The 19,501-nt window shown below is 39.6% G+C and overlaps 1 protein-coding gene across 2 annotated transcripts in view; it reads right to left on the bottom strand.

Moving 5' to 3' along the window:
• Positions 1–19,501, bottom strand: part of SLC12A2 (solute carrier family 12 member 2) — a 2,115,502-nt gene that overhangs the window by 129,217 nt on the left and 1,966,784 nt on the right. For both annotated transcript variants that reach the window (XM_044060802.1, XM_044060801.1), the window contains one exon: positions 5,805–5,891. In XM_044060802.1, coding sequence (XP_043916737.1) covers positions 5,805–5,891 — 87 coding nt within the window. The remainder of the gene's footprint in view (positions 1–5,804; positions 5,892–19,501) is intronic.

Here is a 19,501-nt window from a genome sequence, read left to right as displayed (position 1 = left end):
GGGGGAAAAAAACAGTAGTGTAACAATGACACTTTGTGGCTTAGATTTACTTACAATCTTTTCAGATTTTTCTAATGCCCTTTACAAGACTTGCCCTATCGCTCCCTTTCCTGTGCCCCACTGGCCCATTAGCTCCTTCCTTAAGTGACAGCCAGACATCCTTGGTATTTGCCTATCAATCTTCCGTTGCAGCAAGAAAGGAATTTGAAACCCCTGTAAAGCGCACATTTGTTGTTGTTCTATACTCTGCCACTAGAAAGCTCATTTTCCAGTCACCTGCAATATAAATCCCATTCCATACTGCAATGAGTACCCTCTGTAAATGCTACTCCCCTCATGCACCCAACATCTTGATAATAATTGTCACTTCATCTGTGCTTGTTGTTTTCCCTGATTTCAATAACTTTAGTGCACTTCACATTTCTTTTCAGTGGGTTCTCCTTCATTCAATGTAGCCTGTGAACATGTTGGCACAGTTTCTGTGTGGGTTTCTTCATTAAGAAACAACATATTTCTTCATTTCATTTTCACCCCTCCCCCCTTTTTCCCTTTCTCATAACTCAACCTATTCACCCCTCACTGTTCAACTCTCCTCTAATTCTTCCTACTTCTCACCTCCTGAAACTATGAGTGCATATATGCATGCACTCCAAATTATACTTGTGTACGCTAAAATACGTGTGTTTTAATTTCATTCAATGCCTTGTTACATCTTGCTCAAATGTTATTACCCTGTCTTATATGTTACTGTGTTTTAGTAGTTTTTGAAAATTGCATTGTACTCGTTAACTTTGTTGATATTAGCTTTGTAATATTTTTATATGGAGCTTTTCTCCCGGGGCCTGCATTGAAAACTGGCTTATTTTCAGCCCAATGGACCTTCCTGGCTAACAAACTGCAAATATAAAAAGACACTTTCCAGAAGTAGGTAGAAGTTCTCAGAGTCTTCATCACCATTGCCTCTTAGGTTAACGAATATCCCTTCTTACCTTGACCCAACTTTTATTTTTATCTCCTGCTTTTTCTTGCCCTTTTCTCTGATAAATACTTGTATTTCTGCATACAACCACTACCCTTATGTACCTTATTTCCACATCTGGCTAAACCACAGATTTTTACACACATGCCATTTTAAAATGCTGCCACTGCTTGTCTGTTTCACTCATTTCTTCTTCCTGAGGTGATGCAGCCAAGAATATTTCAGAGAACTCCTGAGTTTTTGTTCCACTCAGCTTCCAAGTTTTCATCCTAGTCTCTGTTGACCTTAAAGCCTTCACTGACAACTGCTTGCAAATCACTGAGGCCATAAGTACCTTATGCTGGAGGCCAAACATTTCAGTAGGGTCGACTCCGCAATCTTGATTCAAACGTAGTACCTTTGTCTTACAGCAAGCAACTCTGCCTGAGTTGCATGCTTTCTCACTTGTGTGACATCTTACCACCTCTCTCCTGGCGAATCATGGGCTAGTCACCATTAAGACATCTTTATTTATTTAACATTTAAAGTAAGCAGACTGGTCAGACATGATCTGGGCACAAAGATAAACACTACACAAGACAACATGTATAACACAGTGAAGAGAGTTATGCATCTTTCGGAATATACAGGGGCACATATGTACAAGAGACAGAATGCAAGCAATATATTTTACATTTACATGCATAAAGAAATGTATTAAAATTTATGAATGAGAAAAAAAAAATAAAGCATTGTACGTCATTGCTGCTAACCATGTATTACTATTTAGAAGACACTAACCTTTCTAATAGGACCCTAGTAAACTATTTCAGAACACTACCAACATATGAGATTTATATCTTTCATAATACAGCAGGTGCTTCTTTACAACCCACCCAAGTAATCCTGCTTCCAATTCACAAGCAAATACAGTGCCCAAACTGCTGAGTTACAACAATGAAGTGTTAGAAATCCAGAATGTAGTTCCCGCTTGCTGCTACCATTTGGATAAATTATGCAACCACTTTCTTGTAATAATTCAGCCTATGAACTTCACACTTTTAAGCTGTATAATGTTCTTTTATTGAACTGTTTCATAAACTAACATTAACTTCAAAAAAGAAGGGGGAGGACAAACTTAGAAGATAAAGAACCTCAAGAATTCTTCCCCTATAGAAGCACCCACCAAGTAAATTGTTAAGCTGCTCTTGAAAATACTAGGAAGAAAATGGAATTGAGGGAAATATGGCAAACAGGAAACTGTCTGGGTGTTAACAAATGCAAAGCATGTTAATATTAACATGAACGATCCATTATGGTACAAAATTAACAATTAGGTATACAATGTTCTAGTAAATGAGTAAGCATCATCTATTGCGTACATTTACAAGCTAGCATTTAGCTTGGGTGTCTTTACACAAATGTAGAACTGTGACAATGTCTATGAGGTCACAACTGTAACTCACCAGCAAAGCTGCTATTAGAGCAGGGCAAAGGGGGCAGCTATCCCAGACATGTGCTGCTAGGGAGGCACAATTGGCAGCTGTCAGTGCAGCACAAATGCAGTACAATATTCATTTATGAAGTCACAAGGATATTGCAGCTTCAAAAATGAATGTTTTTGCTTCATTTGGGATTGTGACTGCATAGCACATTTGTAGCAAGTAGCTTGCTACATTTATGCTTTATTTTGTTCCTCATCTTTGGAAGGATATATTTTTCTTTTGTTTCTCAAATTTAAATTGTGGGGATGCCAGTCTGGGGACCTGTTTAGGACACCAGAAATTCTAGGTATAGCTCTGCTGCAATAATTCTTTATATTTTCACTGCAGCTTAAAAAATTTTTCAAAACTTAAAATGTGCAAATAAGACCTTATGACCACTTATTTTCACGTACAAAACTATATTGTTTTCACAGTAATGAAAGCTTTACCTATTACTTCAAGGAAGCCATGCTACAATATATTAATGGCAGCTTATATATATCACAATTCTACCATGGCTTGTCAAGTTGTACCTAGAAGAAGCTACAACCAAAGGAACACAACTGGTCACAGCTTCATTAGGATGAAAAGAAAGAGGGGAAAACATTTTTTTTTGCGGGGGGAGCAAAGCCAAGCTACATCTGTCATTAGGAGTGCTTTAATTTAAAACATCTTCCTCCTTACATATATTTTCCAACTCCATGTTGATACATCCTTGGAGAAAAAGGAAATATTGAAAAACAATAAGTCATTGTCAACATTGTAATAAAAACACTGTCAGCAATAATTTCCTATGGCAAACCTCACCTATCAAGCCACATCTCATTTAATTGTGACTGTCTTGTTGTAACATCAACCTACAGTGAACTCTTCAATTACCTAAACAACCAATTTGTCCAGTGCCAACACTTGGCTTTATATTCTGCCATGAAATGTTTCTGATCAGAAACACAAAACGCTTGTGTTTCTGATCTAATTGTTCATCGTGAAAATGTGTTTAAAATTATCACTTACTTATGTTGCTAGATATCCGGATACTGCAACTTCACACATACAATTAAATCCTATTTTGATCATATATGCTGCTTGAACACGTTTGACTTAAAACTTTTGTAATTCAGTAATTTGTTTATGCCAATGGTCTGTGGTCACAGAAGAAAAAGGTCTATTTGAATTACTTCACCACCCACCTAACAAATTAAATATAAAAATAACTAAATCCAACCAAATAAAATGTATTATGTTGCTATTTTATGATGAGGGAAAAAAAGTGAACTGTGAATAGTAGCAAATGCCTCAACGGTTTTTTTTCTGAATGTTTGGCCATTTTTACAGAAGGTACTGATTATATGACCTTTGCCTGAATACCTGATTAGTAGTACAGGAGACATTGACAAGTTGGACCTTTTTCTGAACATGTGTACAATCATATAGGAGGCAATGATAATATATTGAACCTTTTCCCAAATGTTTGCACATTTGCAAATGAGGTACTAATAGTACACGGAACCTCTTTCAGACTGTTTGCCTGTTGGTATAAGATGCACATATGACGTGGTGGACTTTCTTTCAAATGTCTGATTGAAATAGGTTGTGATGATGTACTGGAATGTTTAATAAAACAAAGTATTTAAGTCATATTGTATAAAAAAACTGTCACAGGATCTTTAACAGTATCACATATGGCCTCAGTTTAACATCCTCTAACAAGCAGCATCTAAGTCAGTGCAGCAAGCCTTATTTTACTCAGCACACTACTTCTAGAATATGAATCAGCTAACATGGAGACAGTAGCACAGCTTTCTGATCCGACATCCCAGGCAAACAGAATACAGAACTGCAGGTAACATGAACAGTCTTCTGACTAGCAGTATAACCAGTGGAATCATGGAGTAAGAAATACTAGAGTTCTTGGCTATTCCTGTGCTGATGTCCTTAACATGAGTAAGCGCAGAAACATGTTACTGCTCTTTTTTGGCTTATTGTCGGTAACTGTGGCACTGTCTGCTCTGATCAAAAGTGAACCCTGCTGTCAAACATTCTTGAATGCACTGATGGCAAGGATCACTGCCATAACTTCCTCTACATTTACATGATTTCTCAACATTGGCTTTGTCCCTAGTTCCTTGGACTCTCGGGTCTCATTCATGTGTCCAAGGTCTCAGCAGTCAGAATCTGAGCCTGGTAGAAGTTTGAAGAGAACTCCTTTGTTCAAATGGATGACTCAGTCCACCATGAAATCTCCTTCCTGCATGGAAGAAGCAATGGTATGTCGGTTTGAAGTTGTTTATATGCTGGCACCACCTGTTCCTGAGAGATAACTGTAGTTTTCTCATGCACAGCCTGGTGGTGGGTGCATGCCATCAGTATGCATTTTGCCATGCACCCCAGCAGTGTGAGGAACTCCCTGGCTGAGATGTTTGGAATGTAGGCCAGTGGCCACCATACTGAAATACTGAGAAAAGCAGCAGGATCTTGTCTGGGAGTAGGAATGCCTTCTGTTTGTGTCCAGGAGAGACTCCCAGGAAAGCAAGAAAAATATCAAAGTCTTGCTGGGGTAAGTTGTAATTTCTGTATGTACAGAAAGCCCTATTCTGTTCAAGCATGTCAAAATAATTTTGAGAGCCCTGTGCATCTCTGACAGAGGAATGGCCTGAATGAGGGCATTACTTAACCTGGGGATTCCTGCCTGCAGGAGGGCTAGTGGTGGCATAATGGTTAAGCCTTTTACCTTGTGGACAGAGGGTACATGGTTTCTCACTTTGGCTAGGCTTAAAATGACCCACAACAGTAGATACCTAGTACTTCCCTATGAACCTTTGAAACAACCATCCAGGTGCAGGTAAATGTGGCTGCCTTAAGTCCTTACGTAAAGCAACTGCTGAGGCCAGGCACTCTGCAAAGATAATGTGTGCAGAGGACAAGCCAAAGAGTAAGGGGCAGTTTGAGATGTTGTGCCCAGATCCAGGCAAAACAAACTAAAAATCCCAGTGTGGAGCCTGCTTCCTACACATTAAAATAACTTTAATTTATGCTCTGATATCTACAAACAATTCACTATCAAAAAAAGATCAGAAATTTCCTCAATGGGATACTTGGCTGAGTCTTTGGCTTCAGGCCAACATGGCAGACTGAACACCTCATACTCTGCTGGAGTAAGAATTACCCATAGCAAGAAAGAACTGAAGATAGCATCAGCTAACTACACTTTATACCACTGACTTTGGAAAGGGAGAGTTAAGAGGCAGAAGGTATTTGAGCCATTCTTCAGGCTCCTGCAGGCAGGAATCCTCAGAGTAAGTAACACAAGTAAGCTATAAATAACATCAGAAAATAGTGAAAGATTTACACAAAATACTTACTGCTCTTTCTTTGGTTTAGTGTTAATGTCTCCAAGGACCATGATGTCTGAGAAATCTATTCTGAACTTGCTCAGCAGTGTAGCCATCCTAGTAAAAGGAAAAAAAAAATGTAAAACTGTGCATTCCTCTAGCTGCAGAAAGACATCATCTCAAGCACTCACTCTTAATACTCTCTTTATTCACATCATTCAATGCAACAAGAATGTCACAGATGCATGCACACTACGCTGTACACTTTAAACTTGACTAAGGACTTGCTTCTTGGATTACAATGATAGTTTTGACAACTCAGGAAAATGTGGGAGAGAGTTAGTCAACACATGGGACTTAAAACATGCAGTTCAGTTTATTTTGTTGAGCATTTACTACTACTGCTGTTAAAGGTAGAGCTGGTCTGAGAACACCAGTCAGAGAAATTCAAGCAGAAAGGTGAGAATGAAAATAAGGAATATGCAAAAATGTTATAAGGGACAGGGCAAAATTTGAAGAAAACCCAATGGGCAAAGTTTCCCTTTTCGCAGGTGACTTGCTCAAAATCATAAAGTAGGCATGTGGAGATGAAAGAATTCAAAACTTGTACCTTTGACTACAGGAAGCAGCTCAATAACTTAAGTGCCAGACCACTCCAAATCACTTAAAATGTTAATAGGACAAGATTGTTGACTGGATATGCATTCTGTGAACAATAAGTATGAAACTGTAAGGACTGGCATTACTGACTGACAGTAATCCTTAGTGATTTAACAGAAAAAAGAAGTTAAAGGTGAGCGCATAAATATGAGGCAAAATCAGACAAAAGAGAGACAAGACTACATTGATTCACTTAGAAAGTTAACAGAACATGTTTTGCTTCGACATGCATTTTCTGAATATTTGAACAAGAAAAATTACGAAAAGGCATTATTGACTGACTATAAACCTTGGGGATTTTTAATAAGTGAGGTAGTGAGCTCATTCATGTAGTCAAGGATACAGGGATGGACTCTTTCTACTTCCATTTATCTACTATCAGTTGTGGAATCCAGTCATAAGGAAAGGTTGGATAAGAGGTACCATCCCCTCTAAACAGCTGTCCTGCAAGGCTTGTTCCATAGAAGGATGCTACCTAGGGGAAACTTAAGCTGAAAACCTGTTCAGAATCTCCCTCGTCCAAACTGACCGCCAGGGTTATCTACTATTTCTCTCTGTTATACCAAAACTGCTGCCCTGGGTCTAAAGCACTATTAGGCATTAGTGGACCTACCCCTAAAAATATAAAAATCTGGCTAATATCAAACCATTTATCTCTAAAGGGTATATTGAATGCCTCAGTAAGCATTTCCTTTATATTTTGCACTAAATGGAAAGAAAACAGGAAAAGTGCTACTACATTGAACAAAAGTACACTTTAGGCAGTAAAAATTAAACTAAAAAGCCTATTTAAACCCAGACTAAAAATCCTAGCATACTTACCGATAAGTGCAGGCTCTAAGATCCTTGTATCTGGTTTAGCCCTGCTATGCTCGGGCTCGCTCCGCGCCCCTCCAAGCCACCAATTCCCACCCGCCCCCACTAGTGCCAGATTTATACCCCCTAAACCACACCCCTCCTATCTGAACTAATCAGCATTTTACAACTCACCTCCTACCTAAACCAAACAGCTTTCGACTCCACTTCTTAACCCAGCCCTCACACCCCTAGCATTTACCATCCATCTGCAGAACCCTGGTAACTCTAGAATTAATACTCTATCTCTGCCTCCAACCATGCCACCACTTAAAACACTGCCACTACTCTCCCACCTATGCTTTTTATTAATTCTATATCTCATCTCCACTTATGAAAATCAATACCACTTAGGATTTCACTATCCAAAAGGTCAAACCACCCCAACGGTGTCAAATATGGCAGGACACCCCCTAATTTATCCTATACCCAACTCCTTAAACTCTATTCACCATCAGCCTATTAAACCTAGATACATCAGCTCAAAATCTACACAGTATGAAAAACTTATAAACACATTTCTGAAGCTTACCATGAACTTACACTACAACCTCACAAAGGATGGAGATATCCACCCAAACCCTGGCCCTATCACTCCAGATAGCTCTACCTCAGATGCTGATAACCCTATCAAAATGCTATCTATTAATAGATCCCCCAACTCCCTTCTGATCTTCCATCTAAATATCAGAAGCGTAAAAAACAAAGTCCATAACTTACACGCCCTCATAGAAATCCATTCCCCTGAAATACTGTGTCTAACTGAAACCTGGCTAAAGCCAGGAACCTTAGATAATGAAGTTCTACCACCTGGGTATAATATAGTCAGACTTGACAGGACCACTAGGAAGGGAGGTGGGATAGCTGTACTCTTTAAATCTACACTAAATGTTAAAATAGAGGCCATACAACCACCCCAGGTCAACAAAGCAGAAATATTTTCTACTAAACTCCAGATTAATAAAAATAAATGTATAAATATTGTCTGCATATATATTCCCCCAGGGAATACCACCAACACCTTGGAAGATATCCTCTACTGGTTAGCAAATAACTATTCACAAGAAACCATAGTACTTGGAGATTTTAATATCGACTGGAACAACTGCTCCTCACAATTTCCTACCACACAAGTAAACCTATACAGGATTTCACAGGTCATATCCACCCCCACCAGGACAGGAAAACTTAATCACAAAGTGAGTATACTAGACTGGATACTAATCAACAGCCATCCCCAAATGTATACTTCAGGAACCATCCCTGATGACCTCCGTGATCACTTTCTCACCTTTATTTGAAAACATACAACCAATAACCAGCACCAGCCCTCATATAGAACAGTAAGAAATAATAAGAACTTTAGTCCTATCAAGTTCCAAGAGGAACTCAAATCATGTAAATGGTCAGTCCTAAAAAATCTGCCCCTTGAAGAGGCTGTTGCCTACTTCAACAATAAATTCCTCACCATCCTCAATTCTCATGCTCCTGCCCGCTCTACTAGGACCAAAACAAAAATCGCACCGTGGCTCTCTAAAGAAACTAGATCTAAAATCAAACTCAGAAATAAGGCATGGGATACATGGCTTGCTACACATGCACCTCTAGAGAAATTAAATTTAGGCAATTAAGGAATGAGACAAAAAATCCACTTTCCTGGACAAAAAAACTACTTCTTCAAACTCCAACTGAGAAACCAAAATAATCCATAAAAGTTCTGGGAAGGATTAAATAAACTACTGCGCCCAGGTCAAATGACTACCCCACCTCCTTCAGCCTCTACTGATAAATCACCAGAGGATGTCGCCAACACCTTCAATAGTTTCTTTACAGAGACTATCCAAGCCCTAGCTAGCCAATTACCCCTTAACTCCTCTAACACAGGTAACCATTCCAAACTTCCAATCCACCTTTAGCTTCCATCCAGTCCCTACATCCTTCATTCGTTCCCCAATAAAAAAAATTAAAACCCACTACCTTAGCTGCTGATCTACTCCCTCCTGAATACTTGCAAAAAGCTGCAGATTCCATAGCGTACCCTATCTTCATTCTAATAAATCGCTCCATATCTGAAGCAAAAGTCCCCTCTATCTGGAAAATATCTCATGTCATACCCCTCCATAAATATGGTAAGCTCTCCTGAGTTGTCCAATTTTAGGCCCATAGCTATCTTGTCACCACTTGCTAAAATTATGGAAAAATGCATCCAAAAACAACTTCTGTACTATCTAATTCAGAACAATCGACTGGCCAACTCTCAGCATGGCTTCAAGCCACATCATAGTACCAACACTGCCCTACTCTTCTTCTCCAGTACACTATAAACCATAACAGGAACAATAGCAAATTATCCTCTGCCCTCTTCTTGGATCTATCAAAGGCTTTTGATATGGTCAACCACCATCTACTTATCAACACCCTGAAAACAATGTCTCTGGGCAGTCACTCACTCCAATGGTTTCATATCTGGTTAATAGGCAACAAGCCATCCTATGGCATAACAAACTATCTAACCTCCTGCCTAACACCCTAGGTGTCCCCCAGGGATCTATTCTGGGACCTCTTCTGTTTCCCATATTTATCAATGACCTTCACACTGTCATACAAAAGGTTAATTGCATCCAATACATGGATGACTCCGCATTGATCTGCACTGCCACCTCCCAACTAGAGCTGCAGTCAATAACCCAGAGTTCTTTTAACTGAGTTGAAAACTGGCTTGCTGACCGCTGTTTGATTTTGAATCCCAGCAGAACAAAACTCCTACTTTTTCCCCCCACGCAAAGGTCTCCAGCAAAACAAAACTCCTACTCTCCCCCCCCCCCCCCACACAAAGGTCCCCACTGTTATTCTTTACCATTATGTCCAATAATGGTACTATAATCGCCCCAGATCTCCACACAAAACTATTAGGAGTTATTGTTGACAACAATCTTAAATTTGATTTTCACATCAACAAAACTGTCAAAACTGTTAACAAAAAACTTGGGTCACTATATAGGATAAAGCCATTCCTAACCCCATCTACCAGAACTGCCATTGCCCGCTCCAATCTACTCTCTATCCAATGCTATGTCTCCCCTGTACTTACCAACCTAAATAAAACTGAACTTAAACACTCTAGCTGCTACAATCACATAGCTAGATTTGCCACTGGCCTGCCCTATAGAACACATCACTGTATAAACCTAAGTAATTTTGGATGGCTACAGCTACCCAGACTGTTTCAGTATAACCAACTTATATTGGCTCATAAAGTACTCAAACAACCTGATAATACTCCAGCACTAAAAGACATTATCTATCCCCACCTTAACCTCAGACCACTATGCTCATCTAATAGAATGGTAGTAGAAACTATCAAACCCAACAACTCAGTCGGGGACACCCTCTTCGTCAATTATGTTGGCAAAATTTGGAACACTCTACCTGCTGACCTTACCCTAGAAACATCTTTATCTCAATTCAAGAAATGTCTCAAGCAGTATTTCATGTCTCAGTGATTATGTCCATGCTCCAAGCCTGACTAAATGTTTAGCTTCTCTTGTATACCAATACTATTTTTGTAACTCAAATGTCTTGTGCTATTTTTATTAAGCTATATAATGTGTTTGAGTCCATGTGTAACTGATACTCATCAACAGACTTTGTAACTTGTCATAAATGTGTGCTTTGTTAAGATGCTTGTGTAACTTCCTTCGAAGCTTTTCTCCCCAGGCCTCCGCTGAAAATGGACATGTATCCAGTCAGACTATCCCAGTCAACAAATATAAAATAAAATAAAGTAAATACGACGTGACTTTAAGAAAGTCACTTAACCAGATAGTGCTCTTGCGCTCCCCCTTTACTTAATTTAAAAGATAAAACAACAATAAAGATAAGGTATTAGAACGAGGCTAAATTACTCTGCATAAGAACAGAGCAGGACCTTGCTCATATGGGGCCCTAGGTAGAGCAATGGACCAGACCCCCCCCCCAACTCCTCGCATCCATCCCATTACTTGACTCTCTCGCCCCATTTCTCATAAAACACTGTTGAAATCTGTCAGTGTGCATGCTATTTTCTTCTCTGATTTTACACTGATAGACAGGTTTGGATTTAAAACTTTTACATCAAAAACACTCACATCTAATAAACAAAACACTCTCACATTGAAAACAGACAGCATGAGCAACAGTAAAAGTACAGTTGTGCAAGAACTTACTGTAACAGTAGGCGCCCTTCCGATCACTGTTGCATGATTCCAGTACTACTGGATTTTCTTGCAGACATCGATCTTGAATACAAAAACCAAAAAACCTTCCATATGCTCGTCCGTCTGGGGTTTAACATAAGCCTGTGGACGTAGGGGTGCATAAGCAGATGTAAAAGTTCAAGATCCTCAGACTATCTAAAGCTAGAAGACCACAAGAAAACCTAAGTTATACAGCAAAGAAAAAGACAAGGTCAGCTAAAAGGTGGGGAGAAGGAATTGCTCCCGCCTCGGTCCACAGGGTGTACACAGATAAGTACAAACAGTAAAGGGAGGAGAGAGGAATGCAATAATGTTCTCCATGTCGATCACTACTGCAGTAGCCTTATGGGTTATATCCTGCCAACGATATAACAGCTGGCCATCTTCAAAAGCTTCAGTGCACCTTCCATGAACCCAAATTGTCAATGAGCTTAAGCTAAGCTGACTAAAGGACAAGTTTGGGTGCAAAGCCCTTCTGAGCTTTACTGATGCCAGAGTACACTCCTCTGAGGCTTTTGAGGATCGACGTCAGGTTGTGCCTTTCCTTAGCTGGGCAGATAAATTCTCTTTGGAGAAAATCCTTCCATTTATTATTAAATATATATATATATATATATATATATATATATAAAACTGACATTTTATTACATTCCTTCTCAGGAAAGTTATTTTAAAGCTAGGAGTGTTGTGTTTTAAGGGACTGTTAAGACTAACATACTTTTAAACACAGCACTTTTTATTTCCAATTATTTAATTGTATTATCTAATTAAGAATATATTTTTCTCTGGAAAAAATTGTCTTTATTTTAAAGTTGTAGGGCTGCCATAGTGTTTGAAAGTACTTTTTATTGTGCTTTTTTCTGTCAAAAAGTAACTTTTGTGGACATGCAGTATTACTGGCATTGTTGCTCATTTTCCCCAGCACTGAGGCACCATTTTCGGCTTGATCATGGGATAGACAGTCACTCCTATGGTCGGTCCTTCTTCCAGCCACATAAAAGAAAAAAGTTAAGCTAACATTAAATTGCCACCACAGCAGGCTAGCAATTTGCATCAGCCAACGCAGGTGGGTGACTCTGCTGTGGCTGTTTGTTGAACCTCAGACCACTCATCTTTTACCCAAGGGGGGGGGGGGGCGGTAGCAGCTGCCACTAATACCATTCGCCTCATTTTCCTGTCAAAAAAAGAATCAGAAAACCAAGCATGTATCTAAACCTTTTCAAATTTTTTTGGATAGGAATAGATGACTGGAACTGGCTCAGGATTTGATTCAGGCTATTAATCCTTCTTATACAGCAGTTTCTAGTAAACGTGTGATGCATTCATGCAAGACCTTCGTTCTGCACGTAAGGATGTATCAAAATTATCTAAACTGTACACACACTGTAAAATAAAATTCCATATATAGCCTTTATAATTTTTTTGTGTCTTAATATTTCTGCAAAACTAGTTTTGAAAAAAGCATTAACCTGAATGTCATTTTTATATTTATTATGTATAAATGACACATCAGCTACAGTCCAGTATGTTGAAGTGAAACAGGAGTCTCATTTGTTTAATGTATTTTTTTTTTATGATTTTATTCATTTGTTAACCTTGTTTAAGTCTGTTAGGCACACCTGCTTATTTAACTTGGTGTAACCCTGGAGCACTGTCCGGTTGAAGGACATAGTTATAAAGCTTGTGGAAAGTGTTAGCCTCAAACTCCTTAACTATAGGATAAAACTGTTCTGCTTTCTTTGCACTTTTGGTAAAGTGTCCAAGTTTGAGTCTCAGAATAAGTCTAGAAATTATGCGGCAATAGCCCATTGCTATTCTTCCTCAATAACAGTTTTATAACAAAGTTTGAGCTGTCCACCTGTGTAACAACCAGCTTTACAAGAATGCAGAGTTTATCAGAATTACATATTGATTTCCATATGAGGAATTCCCCTTTTCTTGTGGTGCAGTGATTTCACAGTTAATTTTATAAAGTATCTGCACTGAAAGACTTTTTGGAGCAGTGAGTGACAATATTTTTATTTTGCATCGTTCTGTCACTCTTTTTTACATGCATGTTTCTTAACGGAGATGCTTTGTAAGCTTAATGGAAGTGGGAGGAGTTATGCAAATGACATGCTAATCAGTTGTCCAGATGTAACTACTTTTTAAGAGCCATTGTCCAAATTTTTGATGGCTGTATTGTTGAACGGTATGGTTCCTGACGGCTCTTAAGCAAAAACTAAATCTAGCAATCATCTGAGAAAAAATTAACACTTGTTTGGACTTAAAACTCAGGTTCACCTTACAAAGAATCACTGTGACAGAACTCGGTGTCAACTAGGAAAATCACCATTATTCTCATTGTATTCCTCCTCATTCTCTGAAACAGAAAGGTGGCTCTAATGTTAGTTTGGTTAGACATGTACAAAAACAAAACAACCAGAATTGGCAGTCTACAGGGCACTCTTAGCCAATGATAACCCAACATCAGCCTTATAAAAAGCTACAATCTGATTATCAGCCGTGTGATGAAGCTTGTTTTTCTTTTTATTGAGAACTTCACTACTAGGCAAAACGTCTGGGGACAGAGTATTTTGCCTGGCAAGGGATCTTTTACCCTGGACTACTCCTACACATAAATGGTTTGGTTCTTACATACCTACTCCACGTATTGCAACAACTCTGGAGGATGCATCTAAACACCACTCAATAGTGGTCAGCAAAGCTACACTATAGGGAGATGGAGCAAAAGGGAAGTGATCTGAGTGCCAGATTAGGCCATAACAGAATCACTAACTGTAGTCTGAGGCATATTTTCACTTTGTTCTTTCTTTTCAGGTGTAACTGGATTTGACTGGGGAAACCAGAGTTAGAATCCATCAAGTCAGGGGAGAGAAGACTAGCAAGAGTAATCAACTGACAGTACTGGATAATGTAGCGCAGTAAGCACTTAAAGTTTCTACGTCCCCACACAACAGCCAAACTGTCCTACTGTCAAAGTTTACAAGTGTTCAGAACTCTCTTACAATTGACAGAAGTTAAAGAATTTCCAGTACACAGTCTAAACATCAAAGCAACCAATGAGCCAAACAAGTGTTAAAAATTAGTTCCACATACTTTAACCATGGTAAACTGAAATAAAACTATGTTTAATAACAATGTGAGCAGTTAGCAGGAAAAATCAGCACTGGATCCTGTGAAAAGTCAAGAGGATTTTCTTCTTTGGGTCTCAGAAAAATGCTGAACGCCCATTTCCTGTTACAGCTGAAGGCTTCAAAGATATGCTCAGCCAATCAGCTGCCACAGGAAGAGAGGGGGAAGGCAGTCTGTGTATTTGAAAGCTAGCCAGTACTTGGTTTCCTTGACAGATGATCCCAAATGCCACTTAGGAAGTGGGAATGATGACCATCTCTCTTGTCAATACTCATTTACCCTTGGAGACCGTCTTGAAATACAGGGATAGAAAAAAAAAGCCCTGACTCTAGGGGCACTGCAAGATACAGAGAACAAAAGCAGCCCCCACCAAACACTTAATTTATTGGTAAAACGTACAACTTCTCAAGATTTAGGAACAGCCACAAGTACTGGAAGCAATTCAGAGTAAAATTTACAGCCTTCTGGATCTTCTCAATGGAAGTTGCCCAGATGAAAAGTCATCCTAGTAAGGGTAGACATGAATGCTACTAATCCTGCAAAATTACTACAGCCAGGCACTTTCTACAGACACTAAAAGTGAATTAGAAAAGCCAAAGACAGAGGGTAAAACTGGTAGTAGAACCCCCCTGCTCTAAACCTGAGGAATCCTCACTGTACCCTGGCTATCAGGATGTAGAGATGGACACCTTTTAACATCCATTTTAGACATGTAAGTTTGCTTTAAGAGAAAAGGTAAGAGCCTCTTGCAGGGTTATGTTGACCTCTGGAACATTTAGAAACTTCAATTATCTAGACAGATCCAAAATGAACCTCCAAGGCCCATCTTTTCTTGGACTCAGAAAAAAAAGTTGGTAGTAGAGATCTGTGCCCTCACATTTCTTCTGGTAACATCTCTATGGCTCCCTGATAACTATTCTTGCAAGAGTGGTATAAGATGTGCTTGGATCCTTGGGAGTGGTAAGAATGCATATATATATATATATATATATATATGTGTGTGTGTGTGTGTGTGTGTGTGTGTGCATGTGTATATATATATACATACACACACACATATATGTGTGTGTGTATTATATACATACACACACATATATGCAATCTGTACAACCTGCTTTCATATCTGTAGGTCTGTTCTGTGTGATGCATTCCCACTGGTGTACACTCTGGCAGTCTGCCTCCTTCCTATATAGGAAGAGAACAAGGGGTCATTGTAGGTGTAGGTTTTAAAAAGCTTTTGAGGTGGGACATGAGCATTGATGAGTCGCACATATTCCCTTATAGGTATCATAACCAATTTCTTGTTGAAGGCCCTCTTACTTGCCTTTGTTTTACTCAGGGCAGAAAGGTTAGCTCTTACTGAGATGATTACTAGTATATCCTGGTGAAGATGAAAGAAAATTGATCCTTGACAGTCTTCATGGTTTTTCCCTTTTTTTCCAAAATTATCTATGCAGGAGGCCCAAACAGAAGCTTCTTGCCCAAATATGCATTAGAAAGTCCTGTTTTCATGGGGTCCAGCAGGGGCTGTACAATTAATATGCCACCTAATCACAGACCCTGAAAGCAGCTGATCTACCTGCTACATCATAGCCACATTCATGGAGTGTCTGGCAAGGAGGGAAATGAGACTTTACAGCTAAGGGATGTCTCTTACATCAGATCTTTATCTACTGCCTCTGCTTTCTGCTTCAAGTGGTTAAGAAGGGACTCCAGAAGCTTCCATATGTAGGACTGGAACTTAAGGGACCTAATGAGAAGGCTAGTGGAGATGAAAATCTACTTCCCATAACAGCTGAGGATTTTAGTCTTGCTGTCACTGGAAATATAGTCATTACTGAATCCACAGACACAACCACTGTATTAGTTTTGCCTTGGTTAGGTCTGAAAAGGGCCTCTGGACCACCGTACATACTGGTTTAAAAAATGTATAAATAAAAAATAAATGTAGCTAACAAAATGGTCTGGCTTCCTGGCAGAAAGACTAGGCTCCCGACTTGAGTACAAAAGCACCACTGGACACCAAGGCTAAGTTCCAAACCTTTTATGCACAAGCCCGACTCCAAAGAGGCAGTATTAAATGCATCATCCAGGACTGAGAGCAATGGCCAGAGGTTTGAGTTCTGGCAAGCTAACAAGTTCAAATGCAATGCAAGCAAATGAACTGGAGCAGTGCTTAACCCATGACACTATTATTTTCATGTACAAAAGTGTTTTTTTTTTTTTTTTAAGTCATTTAACTGGATTAGTCCCACTAGGTTAGCAGCCTCTTTTCAGGGGTGACCCAAGGTGGTAGTTATAGTACTAAGGGTAATTTGACCAGAACATCAGGTAACTTACCCTACACTTTTCTGCATAGAGCAACCAGAAGGCTGTGACTGGAACAGGGTATGATGGAGGATATGGAGAAGGGCAGAGTACATACAGTATGTGGAACTGACATTGTTGCAGAATGTTTGGAATCACTATGATAGCAGGAGAAGCAGATTTCCGATTCTTTGCATACAAATTGTGTAGACAGTGGATTACAGCACATTATTTTAGAAGTTCAACAAGCTAGACTGAAGTATGATATTTTGCTTAAAATGATAAATGAAACAGAACTATGTGAGGTAGCAGTTTTCTGATTGGATATGGTACCAGAGAATTTAAATTAGGAAACTGAAATGTTGAGTAATGTACATCCAAGGTAGAATGGATGTTGCGATCAGCGAGGAAAAGGTGGTGGATTTTATAAAAGGTACTGTAACAAAAAGGGTTTTTGAAGAGAAAATGGTCTTGACTTACATTAATGTAGTGGCACAAGGGGGTGAATAATGCAGGGGGTTTTGAATGTGCAAAGAATTAGACCATCAGTAAAAATTGAGTCAAGAAAAGAGGAGACTATAGACATTTTGTATGGGACATTATTATTAGTTCTTTGGTAGTCAAGCCTGAAGTAGTAAAGGCATTTATTCTCATCGAACTGAAACATTTTGTGAAGTGAATTTTGAGACTTTTGACATGGACGAAAAGTTTGTGACAGTGTTTGGAAAAAATCTTTTAGTATACCATGTAATGATTATGTAGGGTAAAATGAATGAATGTTACTGTAGTTAAAATTTCAAACAGCAGATCATCATAATCTTCTTCTTTCGGCTGTTCCCGTTTGGGGTTGCCACAGCGGATCATCTGTTTCCATTTCTTCCTGTCCTCTGCATCTTGCTTTGTCACACCAACCACCTGCATGTCCTCTCTCACCACATCCATAAACCTTATCTTAGGCCTTCCTCTTTTCCTGTTACCTGGTAGCTTCATCCTTAGCATCTTTTTCCCAATATACTCAGCATCCCTCCTCAGCACATGTCAAAACCAACGTAATCTTGCGCCTCTGGCTTTTTCTCCAAACCTTCCAACCTGGGCTGACCCTCTAATATACTTATTCCTAATCCTGTCCACCCTCATCACACCCAGTGCAAATCTTAACATCTTTAACTCTGCCACATCCAGCTCTAACTCCTGCCTTTTTGTCAATGCCACTGTCTCCAACCCATACAACATAGCTGGTCTCACTACCCTCTTGTACACCTTCCCTTTCACACTTACTGGTACTCGTCTGTCACAAATCACTCCTGACACTTCTCCACCCACTTCATCCTGCCTGTACTCTCTTCTTCACCTCTCTTCCACACTCACCATTACTCTGAACTACTGATCCCAAGTATTTAAACTCATCCACCTTCACCACTTCTACTCCTTGCATCCTCACCATTCCTCTATCCTCCCTCTCATTCACACACTTATATTCTGTCTTAGTCCTGCTGACCTTCATTTCTCTCCTCTCTAGAGCATATCTCCATCTCTCCAGGGTCTCCTCTACCTGTTCCCTACTCTCACTACAGATCACAATGTCATCTGCAAACATCATAGTCCACAGGGATTCCTGTCTGATCTTGTCTGTCAACCTGTCCATCACCATTGCAAATAAGAAAGGGCTCAGAGCTTATCCTTGATGTAATCCCACCTCCACCTTAAACGCATCCATCACTCCCACCACAGACCTCACCGCTGTCGCACTATCCTTGTACATATCATGTACCACTCTTACATACCTCTCTGACACTCCTGACTTCCTCATACAATATCACAACTCCTCTCTAGGCACCCTGTCATATGCTTTCTCTACGTCTACAAAACACAATGCAACTCCTTCTGACTTCTCTGTACTTCTCCATCAACACTCTCAAAGCAAATCTGTAGTGCTCTTTCCCGGCATGAAACCATACTGCTGATCACTAATCATCATGTCCCTTCTTAACCTAGCTTCCACTACTCTTTCCCATAACTTCATGCTGTGACTGATCAATTTAATCCCTCTGTAGTTACTACAGCTCTGCACATCACCCTTATTCTTAAAAATCGGTACCAAAACACTTTTCTGCATTCCTCAGGCATCCTCTCACTTTCCAAAATTTAATTAAACAATCTGGTTAAAAACTTCACTGCCATTTCACCTAAACACTTCCATGCTTCCACAGGTATGTCATCTGGACCAACAGCCTTTCGATTCTTCATCCTCTTCATACCTATCCCTTACTTCCTCCTTGCTAATCCACTGCACTTCATGATTCACTATCCGCACATCATTCAACCTTCTCTCCTCCCTCTCATTCTCTTCATTCATCAACCCCTCAAAGTACTCTTTCCATCTGCTCAACACACTCTCCTCACTAGTGAGTATGTTTCCCTCATTATCCTTCATCACCTTTACCTGCTGCACATCTTTCCTAGCTCGGTCCCTCTGTCTAGCCAATCGGTACAGATCCTTTTCTCCCTCCTTAGTGTCCAACCTTTCATACAACT

The sequence above is a fragment of the Protopterus annectens genome, chromosome 2.part0 (assembly GCF_019279795.1).
Source record: "Protopterus annectens isolate FY-2018-M chromosome 2.part0, PAN1.0, whole genome shotgun sequence".
In the NCBI taxonomy this organism is placed as follows: domain Eukaryota; kingdom Metazoa; phylum Chordata; order Ceratodontiformes; family Protopteridae; genus Protopterus; species Protopterus annectens.
This window is presented reverse-complemented; position numbering and strand designations above follow the sequence as displayed.